Source organism: Protopterus annectens, chromosome 7.part0 (genome assembly GCF_019279795.1).
Source record: "Protopterus annectens isolate FY-2018-M chromosome 7.part0, PAN1.0, whole genome shotgun sequence".
NCBI lineage: Eukaryota > Metazoa > Chordata > Ceratodontiformes > Protopteridae > Protopterus > Protopterus annectens.
The window spans coordinates 605,470,442-605,488,625 of record NC_056739.1 but is presented as its reverse complement, the minus strand read 5'-3'; the positions used below and the strand labels follow the sequence as shown (position 1 = coordinate 605,488,625).

General features: G+C 41.2%; 2 protein-coding genes across 5 annotated transcripts in view; both read left to right on the top strand.

Annotated features, from left to right (window-relative positions):
- The window catches only part of EDC3 (enhancer of mRNA decapping 3), an 886,050-nt gene extending 877,294 nt beyond the window's left edge, over window positions 1-8,756 (top strand). For both annotated transcript variants that reach the window (XM_044077200.1, XM_044077198.1), the window contains exon 7: window positions 4,693-8,756. In XM_044077200.1, coding sequence (XP_043933135.1) covers window positions 4,693-5,027 — 335 coding nt within the window. In that variant the 3' untranslated portion in view covers window positions 5,028-8,756. The remainder of the gene's footprint in view (window positions 1-4,692) is intronic.
- Window positions 1-18,184, top strand: part of CLK3 (CDC like kinase 3) — a 1,797,083-nt gene that overhangs the window by 1,731,980 nt on the left and 46,919 nt on the right. The gene's annotated exons all lie outside the window — the stretch shown is intronic.

Below are 18,184 nucleotides of genomic sequence, written 5' to 3'. Positions count from 1 at the left end.
ACAGTAGTGACATACCCTAAGAGTGTTGGAAACAGATGCAAATGTATTTGTAAGACTGTAGGAATAGTGTATATTGCTATGTGTGGGTCTTTTGACAGCTTTTATGTGGGCAAAACTGAGAGATGACTTAGAATTAGGACTTATGACCATTATTATGCAATAAAGAAAAAAGATTTAGGTAACGCATTATATAGACATTCTACTTGTATGAATGTTAAAAAAAAGTTGGTTTTCTGTTCTAGAAAAGGTACCAGTGCCCACTCTGGGTGGTGGTTGGGGTGCATTCATTGAAACCAAAGAGTTACAATGGCAGATTAAATGCTTCCTACCCCTTAGGATTAAATGATAAAATAATATATATATATATAATTTTATTTTATATTTGATTACCGGGTTGGTGTGGCTGGGCAATCAGGTGTCCATTTTCAGCAGAGACCCGTGGAGAAAAGCTCCACATACGTGACAGTCATAAAAATACAAAAGCTCCACATTCCTGATAAAAATACAAAAGTCAGAGATTTGTACAAATTAATAGAGCAAACAATAGTATATCATGGCATAGTATGATGAGAAGTTACAGAAGTGTACAGTATGTAGAGTGTACAGTAGTAAAGCACAAAATATAATGTATTTGAGTTAAGGAAGTGCACTATTAGTATATACAGTTATATACATTCATTTAAAAATACAATTCGTTATGGTAGTTTGTGTGTGCGTTTGTGTGTCCTATGAGTAGTGCCAGAGGAAGATTTATCTGAATGGTGGTAGTAGGGCTAGCCATGGTCAGTACAGGTACATTGCCAGATGAGATTGAGGTGGGCTTTTAATTGGGTTTTAAAGATGGGACTGCTGTTTTGTAATCTGATATCCAGTGGAAAAGAGTACCAAATTTTAGCAGCTGTGTAGGAGTAGAAGGATTCACCAGCACTGTGTCTACACTTAGCTACTTCAAGAAGGGCTTTGTTTGTGGGTCTTAGTTGGCCAGCAGAATTGTGAAAGTTGAGTAAGTCTGAGAGATCAGGAATCTTGTCTGGGTTTTACAGCCAGTAATGAGACATGGTGAGTTGGTTAAAGTTTAGTAATTTGGGGAGTACTAGCCAGCTAGTTGTTTTAGTGAGTGACAGTGGTGGGAGCAGAAATTAGAGCTGGTTATTATAGCCCATGGGCAATTTGTGTAGGTCTGTCTTGTTGAGGTTTGTTAATACAGGGGGTGTATAGCGTAATGTCGAGAGAAGGTAAGTTCTGGATATAGTTGTTTTGGTTATATAGATTTTGCATCGGTATATGGTTCCCAGTTTTTAATGGACTTTGGATATGGTTTGTGCTATACGTTTGTCAAACTTTAGGTTTTGGTCAAGTATTACACCAAGACGTTTAGCTTGTGATACTGGGGACATTTGAGTGTTGCTGGCAGAATTGATAGAGAAAAAAGCAGAAGAGGCAATAGTTTTTTTAGGGTGGAAAAGCATAAGTTGAGTCTTTTTGGGGTTAAGTATTAGTTGTGAGTTTTTATTTATACAAAAACAGTTTTTTTTAACATTTACATTGATTATTTTGTTAGCCTATTTAATTGACTTGACTTACTTATTGGCCGTTTCAGAACTTCTAATCCGTTTCTTCAACCACAATAAAACTATTCCAGGCAGAGTCAAGGCTCACTTTACAAAGAGTATGAATTTATCTGTGGCTTTTTGGAAAGGATTGGTCCCAAGAAGTACTCTAGAAGGGGCAACTTTCTCCTCTGTGCATAGTTTTACAAAGCAGTATAAACTAGATTCCTTCTCCAGGTCTAGGACAGGCTTTGCATGGACCATTCTCCAGGGACTGACAGCTTGCCCATCTTGGTTGGAGGGAGGCTGTTTTGGTTTTCAACATTGGGGGCACCTACTTGGGCGCACTAGGTGTTCGTGTAGAATCTCAAACCAGCTGAGCTTGCTCTGACCTAGTATATTCCTGAGTAGCTAAGGGGAAGCTAGTGTGCAGAGGTACACTTCCACTTGGGAGGTAGTGATTGTGGGCCTTGGGGGTGTACCTATGGGGAGACAGTAGGCTGCCTCCAGGACAGACAGGTTTTTACTCAAGGATGTTTTTGAAGATGAAGAAAGAAAATGCTTGGAGACCAATTCTGGATCTTTCTTTCCAAACCAGTTTGTGATAGTACCCATGATCAAAATACAGTCACTTCACAATTTGTTATTCCTTCTTTCTCATTTAAGTTTCTTGGTATCACTAGATTTAAAAGATGCGTATGACACCCATCTCCATCCATAACATCAGGAGTTTATTAAGATTGTTTGTGTCTAGATCACATTATCAGTGCTCTGCCTTACTCTTTGGACTATCCACTGAACCAAGACTGTTCAAAGTGTCTCGCTCCAGTCATAGCTCATTGCAAGCTACTGGGTATCAACATTTTTCCATATTTAGACTTGCTTATCTTTTTCAAAGTGTTAGGAATATCTCATTTGTGCAAGAGTTCTCATACACAAGCTGGGATTCCATGAGAACATTGAGAAGTCTTTTTTTTTTTGACTGCTTCACGCAGGATCGTGTTCCTGGTGCGTCTGCCAGACATCTCAGTTCAAAGAGCTTTTCTTTTACAGGAAAAACAGGTCTATACCATGATATTTTTCTCTGGTTTTCCACTCTGACGTCTGTCAATGCAAGGGAATACCTCAAGAATTTTGGTCTCTTGACAACTGTGATGCTTATGATACCCCCGGCAAGACGCCACATGAAAAAGAGGCAGTGGTAACTGAAGTCTGGTCTCAGGACCAACATCAGTTATCTTTTCAAATCCCTGTTCTGCTGCTTGTCAGAAGAGAAATCACTTGAGATTCACCAAATATTTTTCAATCCAGGTCTCACCTTCTCTCCTCCTGCTCCAAAGTAGTCAGTCACCACAGATGCTTCGGACTTTCCTAGATGAACATTTTCAGGAGGGGTAAAAGTGCAAAGTGTTTAGGATACCAAGGACAGACACATGCACATAAGTATAAAGGAGGTGCTTGCTCTGATCAGGCACTGAACTCTCTGAATAATGTTTGAACCTGTGGACCTCTTCATGTTACAGGCAATACTACAGTTGTGTGGTAAATCAACAGGCAATGGGGGAGCCAGATCTTTCCCCTTCTGCAGACTATCCATGTTAGCTTGGGATATAACTTCACCGTAGATTCCCACTCTCCAGACATCCTAGTATTTGTCAGAGCAAAATTGTGTGGCAGACAAGCTCCAGAACAAAGACAGACCCTAACAAATGGAAACTAAATCAAGGGGTCTTAAAAGATTTGAGCCAGAGAAGAGGCAAATAGGTCTACTTCAGGTACTTCCCACAGAAGAACAATCAGCTTGCAAAATTCTTCTTCAGGACACCATGCAATAAGTCCTGGAAGACTGATGCCTTCTTTTAAACAAGAATGCCCCTGTATTCTTTTCCTCCATTTCCACTGATTTTTCCAGGGTATTCTGAAGATTAAGAAGTAATCCTCCAAGGTCATTGAGCTGACGCCCTTCTGACCGAGGCAATAGTGTTTTTTCCCTTCATTTAGAAATGGCCAGTGGCAATTACCACAAATTTCCTCTCCGAATGCATCTACTCAGACATGAACAGGGGTGTTTGATACACCCACACCCCAACTGACTTTGACAGCCTGTATTAGAGTTGCAATTCCCTTTAGGCACCTGTTTGCCAAGGATCTGCTGTTTTACTGATTGCTGTGTCCTCTTTAAGAAGAGTATCTGAGTTGTAAGCTCTTATGTTGTCATCCCTATCTCATTTTCCATAGAGGCAGGTTTCTTAAATCCTCCTTTTATGTGTAAAGTGTCCTAAAATTGTAGAAGCTTGGCAGGCTGTTATACCTTTGGCAGGTTATAGCCAAGGCTACTGCAGCAGTGAGCATTTGAACATCTGCCGTTGTGGAAAGTTTACTTACACAGCTGCATTCCAGCAGCCCTGGAGGAAGACTGGCTGGAGGCCAATGCTGCTGTTTCTTGGGCAAGGGAAGTGTTGGCTCACCATCTGATGTTCATTGCATTTCCTGTGGAGCTGTACTGCTGCAAGGTAACTGAGGGGTTGAGAGAGATGAGCTGTTCATTGTGGGGTGGAATTGTGAGATCATATGCACACATCCTGCATTAATTCCTTCATACACTAAGTATCCAGCTGGATTCAAGCCCTGCAACATCTGTCCTGTTTCTTTAAATTAATTGCATTCACACTTTGCACTGCAGTGATAAGTTGGGTAATCCAGTGTAATGTATTTATAGTGTAATGTAGTTATACAAGTCTCCAGGCATATACAGCAATGGATCATTTGAAAAGCGGCTGTTAGGAAAAAAGGGTACCACTGATCAAGAAACTGCAGAAAAGAAGCTCACCTCATATAGATGGAACACACCCAGTAGCAGGACCTGCTAGTGGAACTTGGAGCATGGTAATGGTACTTGTAGTGAGGCGGTCAGTGTGTAGGGATAATTTTAATAATCCATTAAATTCCCATTTTGGAAACTTTTATAATTGTTTCTAATGATTGTGGAAGAGAACAACACAAGGCAGGAAAACTCTACATTTTTTTTACTCCTTTCATGTAAAAGGTCTTAATGTGTTAGAATAGAAGTGGCAATGTGAATATCTGTTGTACTAAATTAGATTACAGTTAATAACATGTCACATTTTTATTTTCTTTGTAGATTTACCTGATACACCAGTTGACTTGGTAATCAATTGCCTGGATTGTCATGAAAATGCTTTTCTTCGTGATCAGCCCTGGTACAGAGCAGTAGTAGACTGGGCCAATCAAAACAGAGCACCAGTGTTGAGCATAGATCCACCAGTCGATGGTTTTGAGCAGGCCATTGATGCAAAGTGGTCTTTGGCCCTTGGACTACCACTGCCACTGGGAGAGTGCGCTGGTAGGGTATATCTTTGTGATATTGGCATTCCAAAGCGTGTCTTCCAGGAAGTTGGAATTAAGTATCACTCACCATTTGGCAGCAAGTTTGTTATTCCTTTGCACTCAACTTAAACTTTTGAATTGTGCCAGCAGTAAGAAAGGCAGTTTTTTCTTGAGATCCACAGATGTCCGGAATTTATTTTGTAATTGTTGCAACCTTTGGATGTTACTTGTGATCAAGATGTGCACACATGCACCTTCAAAGAAACTTAAAAGTGAAAACGTTGTTTTTTGCTTGTATGGACTATCTTGTCAATCCAAGTAAGTATCCTGCAAGTTCGCAAGGTGGTCTGCTGATTCACACACTTGGATTTTTATCCTCCTGGATTCTCTGCATCATAGTGAAAAGAGATTAACCTTGAAGAGAGAGAATTTTAAAAAAAAAATGCCAAACAGACAATGTATTTTAGTGCAGCTTACTGGCTGATTTGTTTGTGATGCAAAACTGAGTTGAAGGGAGAACCCACTCAAAAGTGTCCTTTGATTTAAAAAGTCACTACTTTTTTCATAATTTGTGGATGCAGTGAGAAGGCAACATTTTGCTTGTGGTCTGTGAATGTGTGGCACATTCCTCCACGTATGCAATTGTGGTCACATCAGGAGAATCCAGCTGTATCTTAGTACAAATGATTTTGAAAGTTAGACCAGCAAAGTTATTTTGAAGAAATGTTACAAATGAGAAAGTGGAAAAGGTATTTTTTTAAAAGTGGTGAATTATATTTTGTTTTGAAATGTTTGCTTTAAAAATACATCTTAGCAGGTGATATTTGCAAATAATGTAGATTGGCAGTGCCCATTGCTTTTAAGGCAGGTGTGTAAACTGATGCTTTTCAAATGAGAAGCATCTTCGTTTTTCTTTGGTGCACAAACTGACAAATGAGTACCAGATTGGAAAGTGCACCAGCTTGCTAATGTATGCAGCTTATCAGCACATTGCAACTCTTTCTTGGAAAACCATTTTATTTTTAAATTAATCTTATATTAAGGATTGAAAGAAAACTTCTGTTTTCTGCAAATTCTGTAACTTGTCATATAGGCCTACTTATGCAAATGACCTCTTAAATACAGGGTGCCTTTTTTGTAGGACTGTATAGAAAATGTGTTCAGACAGTTGCAGTTATCTGACAACATTATTGTCAGACATGTGCTTCTAATAATGTTTTTAATAACATTTATTAGTGCAAAAAACAGAACTTGCACAGAAACTTTCCATTTTTTAAGATGAGGCACATTTACTGCTTTAGGCAGATAAGGGTTTAGAAAAGTGAAAATCCAAATTTTGTTCAACTCTTTTTGGAGTTAAAGACATTAACAAGTAAGCCAGAATGAGCATTTATGTTCTTCAGCTTCTTGATAAGTATTGTCTACTGTTTACTTGCAGACAATGTGCTGTGTTTACAAAGCTATAAGAAGCAGAGCATTACATCTTATTAAAAAAACAAAAAAAAAAAAAAGCCTTGCAGCCAAGAGTAGAAGGTTTAAGCTTTGACTCAAGCTAACACTACAGGTCAAGTTGTGTTTTTTCTGGCTGCAGGAAGAAAATATGCTGCATTTAGAGAGTATGTGTGGAGACTGAGCCAAACCTGGCTCTTGGAGTTGCATAACTCATAAAAAAGTATGGAGATCCTTTGAATTAACATAACCTTTTCTATTGCAGTAATAGTGAAAGTGCATGAGGTTTCAAACTTTTACAGGAAACCCATTTCACGTAACTGCATAGGCTACATGTTAATACATCAGGAGTTTGTTTTAGTTTTGCATTGCACACAGTCGTTAAAAAAAGCTAAAATTTCCTTTATGTTCCACTTTTAAGTACATCATGTTTTTTTTTTTGTTTTTTTTTTTAAGTGACGGACCAAATTCAGTGTTTTCCATTGTTATTGTCTGATTTACTTCTTGTCAATGTCTAACCAAAGTGAGTCAAACTTTTAAGTTATTTTATTGAAGACTAGTTGTATGACTGTGGATTGTATCAGTGGCTAAGATTGTTCCGGAGAAGTAAGTGATGTAACGCAGAAGCCATGTTATGTAGAATTAGTTGAACTTGGTTATATGCTCTTAAAAGGCAGTGGACTTAACCAGGACTGTAGAAATGCTGTTAGAGTTTTGAACATTTGTAATAATTGCACCAAAGCCAGTATCAACATTATCTCGTTACCCATCTTTCTAAAATTTTATTTCAATTTAATGTGCATCTTTAGCATCACAGATTTATGTCATTAATTCCATTTTAGATGTTTTGTCTAGGCTATGTGAGATCCTGTTTCTTGAATTCGTGCCAGCTAAGTTATATTTAAAAGAAGTTGATAGCATTGCTGGTAGGTTCATGTGCCAGTTCAGATTTCAAGAAAATTGCCAGACTGGACAGCAAAGGGCGACACTGATGTACGAAGCATTGTAATATAGTGCATTGCATTGACTTGCACAGATGGCTTTATACAGATATTAAGAGTAAAACAATTATCTTGTTACTGATTAAACTGCACTTAAATCCTACACATTTGGAATTTTAAACAGCAACAAGGGAATGTGAATATTGGAGAACAAATAATGTATTCAGATTTGTGGTATTGCTTTGACTGTTCCCTTTTCATTTTAGATCCTTGCACTCCAGTGTTAATTTTTTTGTAGTATCATACATTCACAGAATATTTGATAATGGGCTGACTGCATTAGGTATGGATTTAGATTGTCCTGTTTTATTCCCCAACAAAAACTTTGTCTGATACTTCTGGGAGAAGGGTAAAGTGGTTTCAGTTTTCAAGGAGTGAGCTTCTTTGCTTATTTGTCCATTATTATAGTTCTCCCAAATCATATATGAAAACTAATTTGCTTAAGTGTTTTGTGTATGGCCACTAAAGATGGTAGTCAGGCTTTGGAAGATACTAGCCATTTACTTGTACATCATTGCTGTGATACATTTGAACATCTAGTTGTTACATTTTTGATTAGTCTGAGTTTTTTTTAAAGCCTGTCACCAGATTTCCCATCTGCTGTTACATTTGAATTGACCCATCTGAAACACGAACCCAGGTTTTCACAGTACCTTTTCTTGAATGTAAATGTACCAACCCAGCTTCAAAATCCATTTGTCTTAATCTGTGATGCACTGATAACTTAAATATGTTATGAGCCCAGCTGTGGTTTTACAGCTTAAAGCTGATTTATTATTGCAGGTGTTTGGGATATGTTGATGCCAATATGATAGTTTATGAAAGGGGTAATGTTTGAATGGTCCAAGTAAAGGTTTCATTACCAGAATTGCTGCTGTGTGTTGTACACTATCTTTTTAGCCCAGAGGTATGACACTTCTTTTTTTTTTTTGGTTTATGAAAAAAATACACAGTCTTCATATTAAATTTAATTTAAAGGTCATGATTATGAAAAGACAAGAATGTGAGTGAAGAGTATTTAATAGTTTGGGTTATAGAAACTGAAATGGATCCTATTTCAGTATTTCCTTGTAGAGTAGCACAGTGAACAGCACCCCCCCCCCTAAAAGAAACTTGTTTATCTTGTCCGTGTTTTGTTTCTGTGTATAATTGAAGAGGTCTATAAACAACATTGTTTACTTGCTTTCCTCTCCTCCTTATAAATGTCATAGTTCCAGTCGGCTGTTTTGAAGATTTGTATGGTTCAGTAAATACAGTGAGTGCACAGTAGCAAATCACATTGATACTATGATTTACTGAAATGTATTACTCCTCATAAGTTTGGGTATGTTTTAGAAAAATTCAGATGCGAGACTGAAACAGAAATTTAAAACATGTTCAGAAAAAGAAAATACAAACTTTAAAACTCTGTTTTGGGCTGTTGGTCTTAATTCTGTGATGCATCTTTTCATTTTGAACAATAGAAATGAATTTTCCTGTTTTGTTTTCAACATTTATGTTTAAATGTCTGTATGTGTGTGCTGCATTGTTCAAGGAACATCGGCATCAAATTAGCCACACTGACATCCATGAGTACCTTGTTCCCCATTGGCCCTTTTTTCAATTATAAAGGAATTCCCAATACTATTCTAGCATGTCCAAAGGTCAGTTGTCAATCTCCTCTCTGGTCCAGCTGATGAATCTGGGAATCTTGAGGCAATGTTACAACTGCCTCATGTACACAGACAACCCTCTCCTCCTCCCAACAAATTCCAACACATGTGAAAGATGCAACCATATAGCCAAACTGGAGGCTAAACTCTCTCAACTCAGTACTGACGTAACCAGTCAGGAGAAGGAAACCACACTCACTACAATTCCAGTCTCACATAGACCTACCACGACAGCAAACCAAACACATAAACACACAAAAACATACTCAGAGGCTCTAAATAAAAATCTGCTTAAGCAGCAGAGACCTCCAAAGCAGACACCCAAGCAACCGCTACCCCAAAACAAAACACGTACAACACATAGCTCACAAAGCCAGTGTGCCAAAAAGTCACAGCCCTTAAGGCTAAACAACACACCTGATACCTGATACACTTGTAATAGGTGACTGTATCATCAGGCACACTGACATCCCGCTCACCAGGCTGAACAACGAAAAGGTCATGGTGAGTGTGAATGACCTGAGACATGAAAAGAGACATAGAAGAGCTCTCTGAGCATGTAGCCCAGGCCGGTATGACCCTGACCTTGAGTAGCATCTTACCCTCACCAAGAATGATGCCACAATATGAAGACAAGATGATCAATTTCAACAATTGGCTTAAGTATTGGTGTCACTCAAAGGGGATCCAATGCCTGTCAGCCTGGGATGACATGCTCGACAAGCCACGATGCTTCGCTAGGGATGGCTTGTACCTGTCACCACTGGGCTTTCGGATATTGGCAAAGGCTCTTGCCACCACCATAGTGCCTTTTGCAGGCAAGGCTCAAAAGACAAACCCACCTCCATAGGTATCACAAGGGATAAGAAACTAAGAGTAATGCTACTCAACGCCAGAAGTCTAAACCTCAAGATGCACGCACTCGAAACTCTCCTTAGCATGGAGAACATCGATATGTGTGCAGTAACAGAAACCTGGTTCAAGGCTTCCGAGAGCACCCCAGCACTACCAGGTTATACCTCATACCATGCTTTTCGGCCCCAAAACTTGGACCGAACCACAAAAGGAGGGGGAGTATCAATATTCGTCAAAGATACCCACACCTCCAGGTTGGTGGCACAGCACGAAGCATCAGAGACTATCCATGTGCAACTAACAGTGGGTAAAACTGCCTTCCAATTTATAGCCTACTACAGACCACCCTCCCAAACCCAGGAACCCCATTCGGCCTTCCTGAGAACACTGGAAAATATGAAGGTCTCTCCAAACACCATTATATTGGGCGACTTCAACTACCCAAACATAGACTGGGAGCATTACTCTAGCTCCAACACCCTAGCCCAAAGGTTCCTAGAATTTATAAACTCAAATGCTATGGAACAACTTGTTACCACTCCCACAAGAGGGGAAAACATACTGGACCTGATCATCACCAACATGGGATCTCTATGCTCCAGACCAGAAGTGTATCCCTCACTGGTAAGATCAGGCCATAAACTAATCTCACTGGATATTCACATCCCGACCCCACCCCCTGCCCAGAAAACCACAGTGAAAAACTTCTCTAAAGCAAATTTCACACTCCTCAAAACCGAGGTGGAATCCTTCAAAGCCCCCGGGCCTGTGGAAAATTGCAGAATCCTTTATAAACGCATTCTATGAACACCTTCAGGAATGCATGGATCATGCAATCCCAAATAAAACCAAGACCCAATCCTCCAAAGGCAGGCGTCCTGTCTGGTGGACCCCAGCCATAAACAACCTATACAATAGAAGGAGGAAGCTACTACATGATAGAGCAAAATCCCAAAAAGGGAAGGCATCTCTGATCAGGATTAGCAAAAAACTACGGGCACTCATAAAATCATCTAAGGCCAGCTTCGAGAGAAAAATTGCACAGGACACTAAGGATAATCACAAGGCTTTCTTTAGTTATATTAGGAACCTGGGTGGGAATTCCCAGATATGCTCAGAATTAGTCCAAAATGACAAAAAATACACCGAACCCACAGACATTGCCAACATCCTAGCTGACAGGTTCAGCGCAAACGCCCCCCCCCCCACCAAAAGGGCAAATATCTATCCCAGCAGAGTGCTGCCCCCCTGAAATCTCAGATGCTCAGGTAAGAGCCGCCCTCTCCAAAGAAAAAACACAGCATCAATGGGACCAGACGGTGTCCCGGGCTGCGTCCTACATGAACGCCAAGAAGAGCTAAACCCAAACATAAAACTACTGTTCAATCTCAGCCTTGCTACAGGATCCAAAGAGTGGCATACAGCAACAGTGGTCCCTCTCCACAAAGGTGGTGCCTCAATGGATCCTGGAAACTATCGCCCCATAAGCCTGACTAGCTTGGTCTGCAAAGCTATGGAAAGGATCATCATGGACCTCATAAATGAAGATATTGGGGACCTACAGACACTGGATCCTACCCAGTTCGGCTTTGGCAAGGACAGATCCTGCCTCTTAAACCCGGTCGATTTCTTTGAAACAGTCACCAACGCCATTGACGAGGGGAAGGTGGTCCACACAGCCTACCTGGACCTCGCAAAAGACTTCGATACAATACCCCACTCGGGCATTATAGATAAGCTCACCAGCTTAAATATAAACCCCTATGTCACTAGATGGGTTGCAAACTGGCTCAAGGACAAGAACCCACATGGTTAGAAATGCTGGAGCCATGTCAGACTCCAAACCAGTTACAAGTGGCGTCCCACAAGGCTCAGTCCTGGGACCTCTCTTGTTCGGTATATATTTCTCAGAGGTACAGGCCAACATGGAAGGACTGTGGCTGACCAAGTTCGCAGATGACTGCAAACTAGGCACCATAATCGACTCTCCAGCCGAAACAAGCATCCTACAAAAGGGCCTCATAGAAACAGACAACTGGTGCCAGAGCCGTGGCCTCAAGCTAAATGCCAAAAAGTGTATAGTCATCCCCTTTGGCAAAAACAAAGTGCCCACAAATTACCACATAGGTGGTAATCCATTAAGTGCGGAAGAAGTAATTAGGGACCTGGGGACCCAAGTTGAGAGCAATCTCTCATTTGAAAACCACGTGGCCAAAGTGGTTAGAAAAATATTTTATATAGCCCACCTAATCATGAAGGGATTCACATCTAGATCAGGGGAGGTCATTGTGCCTCTTTACTCATCCCTCATCAGGCCCATAATTGAGTACAATACCCCTTTTGGGATGTACCTTACCAGACACCTGCAGCAACTGGAAAGACCCCAAAAGTACCTCACCAAGAGGATCAAAGGGCTCAAACAGATGCCATATGCTGCCCGGTTAAAGAAACTCCAGCTCTACTCAGTGGCATACCGCCTGCTCAGAGGCGATCTCTGTCTGACATATAAAGCCATGTCCAACCCGGAATTAATGGACATGCTGCACCTCAGAAAATCCAAATCCCATTGAGCTACACGCTCGAGAGACTTGAACCTCAGCACTGAAATAAATAGGACATGCTGGAGGGACAGATTCATAACCCAGAGGCTCCCTTCACTCTGGAATAAAATCCCAGTCCAGGTTAGGTAGAGTCCCTCATTGACTCTCTTCAAGAGGAATTTTGATGAGTGGATGGGAGATCATAGGTTTACCCCGGGTATCACTTCTGTGTCACTGTTAGACAGAGGCACAGTATACTAACCTCGAAAAAGGGGCATAGCAGAATTAATTTAAAATGGGTGGCGAAAGCCAAACACACACTGGCTAGGCTTATAAATGCCCTAGGGCAGATAGCCTAGTATGAACCTATGAACCTATGATTGTCCCTTTAAAGAGCAAGCTCAAGATTTTTTTTTTTTTTTTTTTTTATAAGTGTTTTGTCACCTGCTTGAAATCTACTTGGACATCCCACCACTGGCTTTTGTGATGGTAAAACTTCCCGGTAGTCCTGAGTGTTTGGGTAGTCACACTGCGTTGTCCTCCTTAGAATATCAGCAGTGTTATGCATTTTGGAAGAAGAGAGTAATCTCTGCTGTCTGCCCCTTTGTGCGTCACTGCAGTTACTTAATTGTGCATATGTGTGAATATATATTTCTGTATATTTAGGCTTTTCTCCTCGGACCACTGCTGAAAAAGGGTTTCTTGACCAGTCAGACTAACCCAGTTAACAAATGTCAAATAAATAAAATATATGTGTATATAATATATTTTTGTAGCGAGAGGGGCTTTCCAATTTCTTACCCAAGTCTTGTTTTGGGTACCTTGATCTGTTGTAGCTGCTATCTGAAGATTGTTCCTACAAACTGACATGAAATCTGTTTTCTGCTTAGGCTAGGACTGCATTTTTGATTGTGAATTTTGGTAAGCATATTTTATTCTGGTCAAATCATAAAGGAAAAGAGCATTAAGAGGTTCCTCCAGATCTAGAGAGACAGACTAATTTTTAACCCACCTCTGACCCATCACCCTGTTAAGTCCCCTCTATAAAGAAGCATTTAGAGTCTTCTGATCCTTAATTAAATTACAGGATGTGGGCTTACAGGTATTACCATGAGAGCAAAAGGTGCCGATCTCTGTTTTCTGATGCACAAAGTGACCTACCTTCTCTGCTGTGCTATTTTATAGCGTTTTATCTTTTTTTTTTTTGCAGGTTACGTTTTTAAATGTGGTCATCTTTATTACAGCCAAATACGCCTTTCCTTTGTTTTGACTGGTAGCCTTTCATAGCTTTGTTACATATATATTTATATGCAACGGTAATGGTAGTGTGGCGTCGGCTAGTATAACATAATTTAACACCACTTAGATCCGTGCTGTCATTTGGATGCTGATCTTTTATAATCATTCATTTGACATATCTACTAACTTTTACTAAATGCTCATATTTAACAATATACAACTCTAAATAGCATTCTGAAGCACTACATTAACAAGGGGTCCATTTTCACTGCTGTAGGGTAATAAAAGCAAAAATCTGTTTGTATTCTGAAGACATTCACGTTCACAGACATATAAAACAATATTATGATGGTTGGATATGATTACCAAAACTAAAAAATTGGAAATCAAGTAACAGTTGTCTTGTTTTCACATTTAACTTTACAGCTCCTGCTTTAACATACCTAACCTACCTTATTTTTATACATTATCCTTGGCAACTTTTATGCTATATGTTTATTCCATGAAGTATTCTTATGTGTAAATTTGCTTTTTAATTAGTTGCTCGATAATTTCTGTAACTTCATCCACCGTAGGTGACTTTCTTGATTCCCACATGTCCTGTATGAAATCACCATTGCAGTATTCCAGACAGATGGGTTTTTCGCCACTGACGTCCAGCCAGGGTACCAAAGCCTGAAACCTGCCATTGAGCCATAAGTCTGACATATGATCTCTCTCTATAAGCATAAAGCTATATAAAAGTGGATGTATGAGCGTAATCCTCCGACTATCTCACTGCCAGCCTAAATGCAGGTCTCGCTCCAGTCTGATCTTCGTGTAGTTATTTGCACTGTAAGTCTTCACTGGTTCAGGTAAGTTCCCCATTGGGGAACCTTCCTTTTTTTGTTTTACTCTGTTGATTTATGATTTTGTTAGATGTCAGCTAGGAGGGGAAAGTGTGAATGTGGCAGGCACATACCCCACAAAGGCCTTCACTCCCTGTGCCTTTTCCCTTTAGGCACATAGTACAAATACAAAAATTGTTCCATCTTTCAGTCTTGCCCCTAAGACTTTACATTCGCGTTTGTTGGTTTTGAATACTTGGAGAATCAGTGACTTATGAGATTAACTCATGTCAAGATAATGAATTCCTCAATACTTAACGTAATGCCCATTCCAAAGAAAAAACTCAAGGCCTAGGCTGAAGTTCATTCTACCTATTCTGATTTGGATGTACCCTCTAAGGTTGTAGAACCTGCTGTATGTCCAACACTTCCTCAGATGCTCGCTACTGCAAATCCTTTGGCAGTTGGTATGATATCTGAGGTGACTTCTACAGAAGATTGAGAAGGGGGAACCACATGTCATCATTTAGGAAGACCTGGGGTGTATCCCTCCAATCTTACCAGGATCGCTTGTTGTTTGATCCACTGTATTTAGTTCAAGCAGGCATCACCTGTTTAAAAAAAAAAAAAAAGGCAAAAGACTAAGTATGTTCCCTTCCCCCTGGGAGGAGTGGATGGACTTTTCTGTGGGTGTGTCCAAGGTCATTTTGGTTCTCAAGCCTCCTTCCTTTTCTGCCCCCCCCCCCCCCCCACAGAGGGTTACTATGGAGTGTTCCTCTGAGGATGAAGACAGAGCTTCATATTCTGATGAACTTTCCATAGCATGCTTTTCACAAATTCACTCACCAGGATAGGTGCCCTCAGATGATGACTGCCTCCCCTTGTTCCCTGTAGAAGTCTTCATTTGGGGAAGCTATTGAGAGTATGATTAAATATTTTGAATGGAATAATAAATCCCTGAGGTTTAGAAAATATAATGTCATCTTTTAGAAGGGGGCTACATTTGTTCCTGGAGTCTTGAAGGCTTTTCTTAATGCTTTTTCATCTTTGTCTTCCGCTTCTGTTTCTCAGCCACCAGCCGTAAAAAGCCTGATAGATTCTATAAAGTTCCAGATTAACTGAAAATGTGAAGTTGTTCAATCTCGCCATTCATTCTTCACTGATGGGTTCGGAGCCGATCTTTGGCTCCGACACGGCTGACTAGCAAGCTCAAAGTTCTCCAGTAGCTTGAGACCCAACCCCTTATCCCACAATGCACTGCTGGAATTACCTCAGATCTAGTTTGCCACGGCACGGATCTCTTGGTTTCCAGCGTTGCTCGAGACTATTATTGGGAGTTTTCAACTTTCAGCAAGTTTTATATTTCAGTTTTTATACATCTTTGATACTGTATAATACTAGATATTACTAGCTAGTAAATAGTTGTTTTTCTGTGTTCACATCCCTTTCCTCAGTAAAATCTTTTTGCCTTTGGCCCTTTGGCCTTAGGATCTCTTTCTTATAGTTGTTAGTCAGTGTGTGCCCTTTTTGGGATTCTTGTTATTCGATTGCTAATCCTATCTATCTGGCTATAGATATTGGTTCCCCTTTTGGGCTGTGTGTATTGTGCGAGTTAGTTAGATTTTTTTCTTAAATAGCTCATAGTTAAACAGTGTGTTCCATTTCATTGGATATTGTGAAATGTCTGAAGAGAAGGAAAAACATCTGGGTTTACAAAATGCCCAAAGTCTGGGTTTACAAAATGCCCAAACTGCGGACAGAAAATGTCCATCACGGATGCCCATGTGCAGTATGTTTACTGTTTAAGTGAGGTGCACCTGCAAGAGTCGTGCAGTATCTGTCACTCCTTTTCCACCAGAGTGCTTGCAGAAAGGAAGAGGAAGTTAATTGATAGGGGTATTATCAAACACCTTTTTTCTGAGGCATTGTCTGACCAGGATGGGGCCAGCAAATCTTCCTCCGAATCCAGGACTAAAAAAGGAAAGAGGTCAGAAAGTGTGGTGACTTTGGCTTCACTGCCCACGGCTTCGGTGTGGGAAGAGATCGCGGCTCCATCGGATCAGTCGACTCCTTTTCATCGGAGCTGAGGTGCATTTGAAACCATGAGGCGAGTGTTGTCTCCAAAGACTTCCTCATCTCAAGGTCTGGCCTCTTCTTCCCCTAAAGTGCCTGTGTCAGTTTCTGTTTCCTCTGGTCATCCCAAGTGTAGAGACCCTGAGCCTCAGGTAGCCCCACAAGGACGCTCCTTGCTCTTCTGAGACCTCTCCAGAAGTTCCCCCTGAAGAGGTTCCCAGGAAGAGATTATGCAAGAAGAGGCATTTGGACTGCCCACAGAAGTCTGTCACATCGGACACCTACTTGGATGAATCAGAAGGGTCCCCTGGATCCCCCCTCTAAGGACATCTCCTTTGCGGAGATTCTTGAAATTCTTAGGCAGAGGGGTGATTGGCAGTCCCAAGAGCCCTACTGAGGACGAGTCGGTTCTCCTGAAGGCGTTCGGGTCTCAGCCTTCCACCTCTTGGTTATCTCCGCCCTACGATGAGCTTATGGATCTGGTCTCTTGTAGGGCGTGGGAGTCACCAGAATCTATGGAACCTGCCCCTAGGAGGCCTAATAAGTTAATTTCTGCCCCTGTGGATAAGTCCTTTTTGACCAAGGGAGTTTCTCTTGATGCCATGGTGGTGGCGGCAGCCACCAAAAAGGAAATGTCTGAGACTTCCTCGTGTATCCATCCTCCTAACAGAGAATCTAGGATCATGGATAGATATGGGAAACGCATGTTCAGTTCAGCGACTTTCTCACTCAGATCACTGAACTAATTGACACATTTTACCAGACTGCAGAGAGATCTCCTTAAGGTGTTGGGAGATTCTCTTCCGGGTACTGTAGCTACGAGTGTATCCGACAAGATTGCCACTCAGCTCTCTACCCTCAACTTGATAGTCAACTCATCCATGCATCTCATATCTTACGCAGCTGATGGTTTGAGTAAAGCTGTAGGTACAGGAATTGCTCTTCGTAGACATTCCTGGATGTGACTCTTTTCCTTTGCGGAACCCTTCAAGTCTTCCTTTACTAATACCCCATTTGACGGCTCATTTTTGTTTGGGCCAAAGGTGAAGGAGACTTTGACCAGGTGTGAGCAAGAAGGAAAGACTGTCTGCCGTCTGAGTCCATTTTTCCACCCCCACTCAACCCTTTCCTAAAGGTCAGAAGGGAGGAAAGATGTGGTTCCGGAAAGCCCAAGGAGCCTTTCAAGACACACATGGAGAAGCCCCCCTCCAGAGGCAGAGGAGGGGGTTTCAGTGGAAGACGCCGCCCTCATGGCAGTGGGGGTCCGCAACACCTTGGTGACAGAGATCACTTCTCTGGTCAGTCCTACCAGCGTTCCTGAAGGGAGGCCCGGCTGTCTTACTCTGGAGGCAGTCGGGGGTCACTTGTCGTTGTACCCAGAAGCCTGGCTAAATATAACAAATGACATTTGGATACAAAGTATCATTTCCAGGGGGTATTTCATACCGTTCTCCACCCAACCCCTTCCCATCAAAAAAATATCGGACATTCCACCCAGTCACATGGGACAAGCAACAATAGAGGTACGCCGATTGCTAGAAAAAAGACATCCAGCCAGTCCCAGCAGACCAAACAGGATTCGGAACTTACTCAAGATTCATTTTGGTTCTAAAGAAAACTGGACTGGAGACCCATTTTGGATCTCAGCAG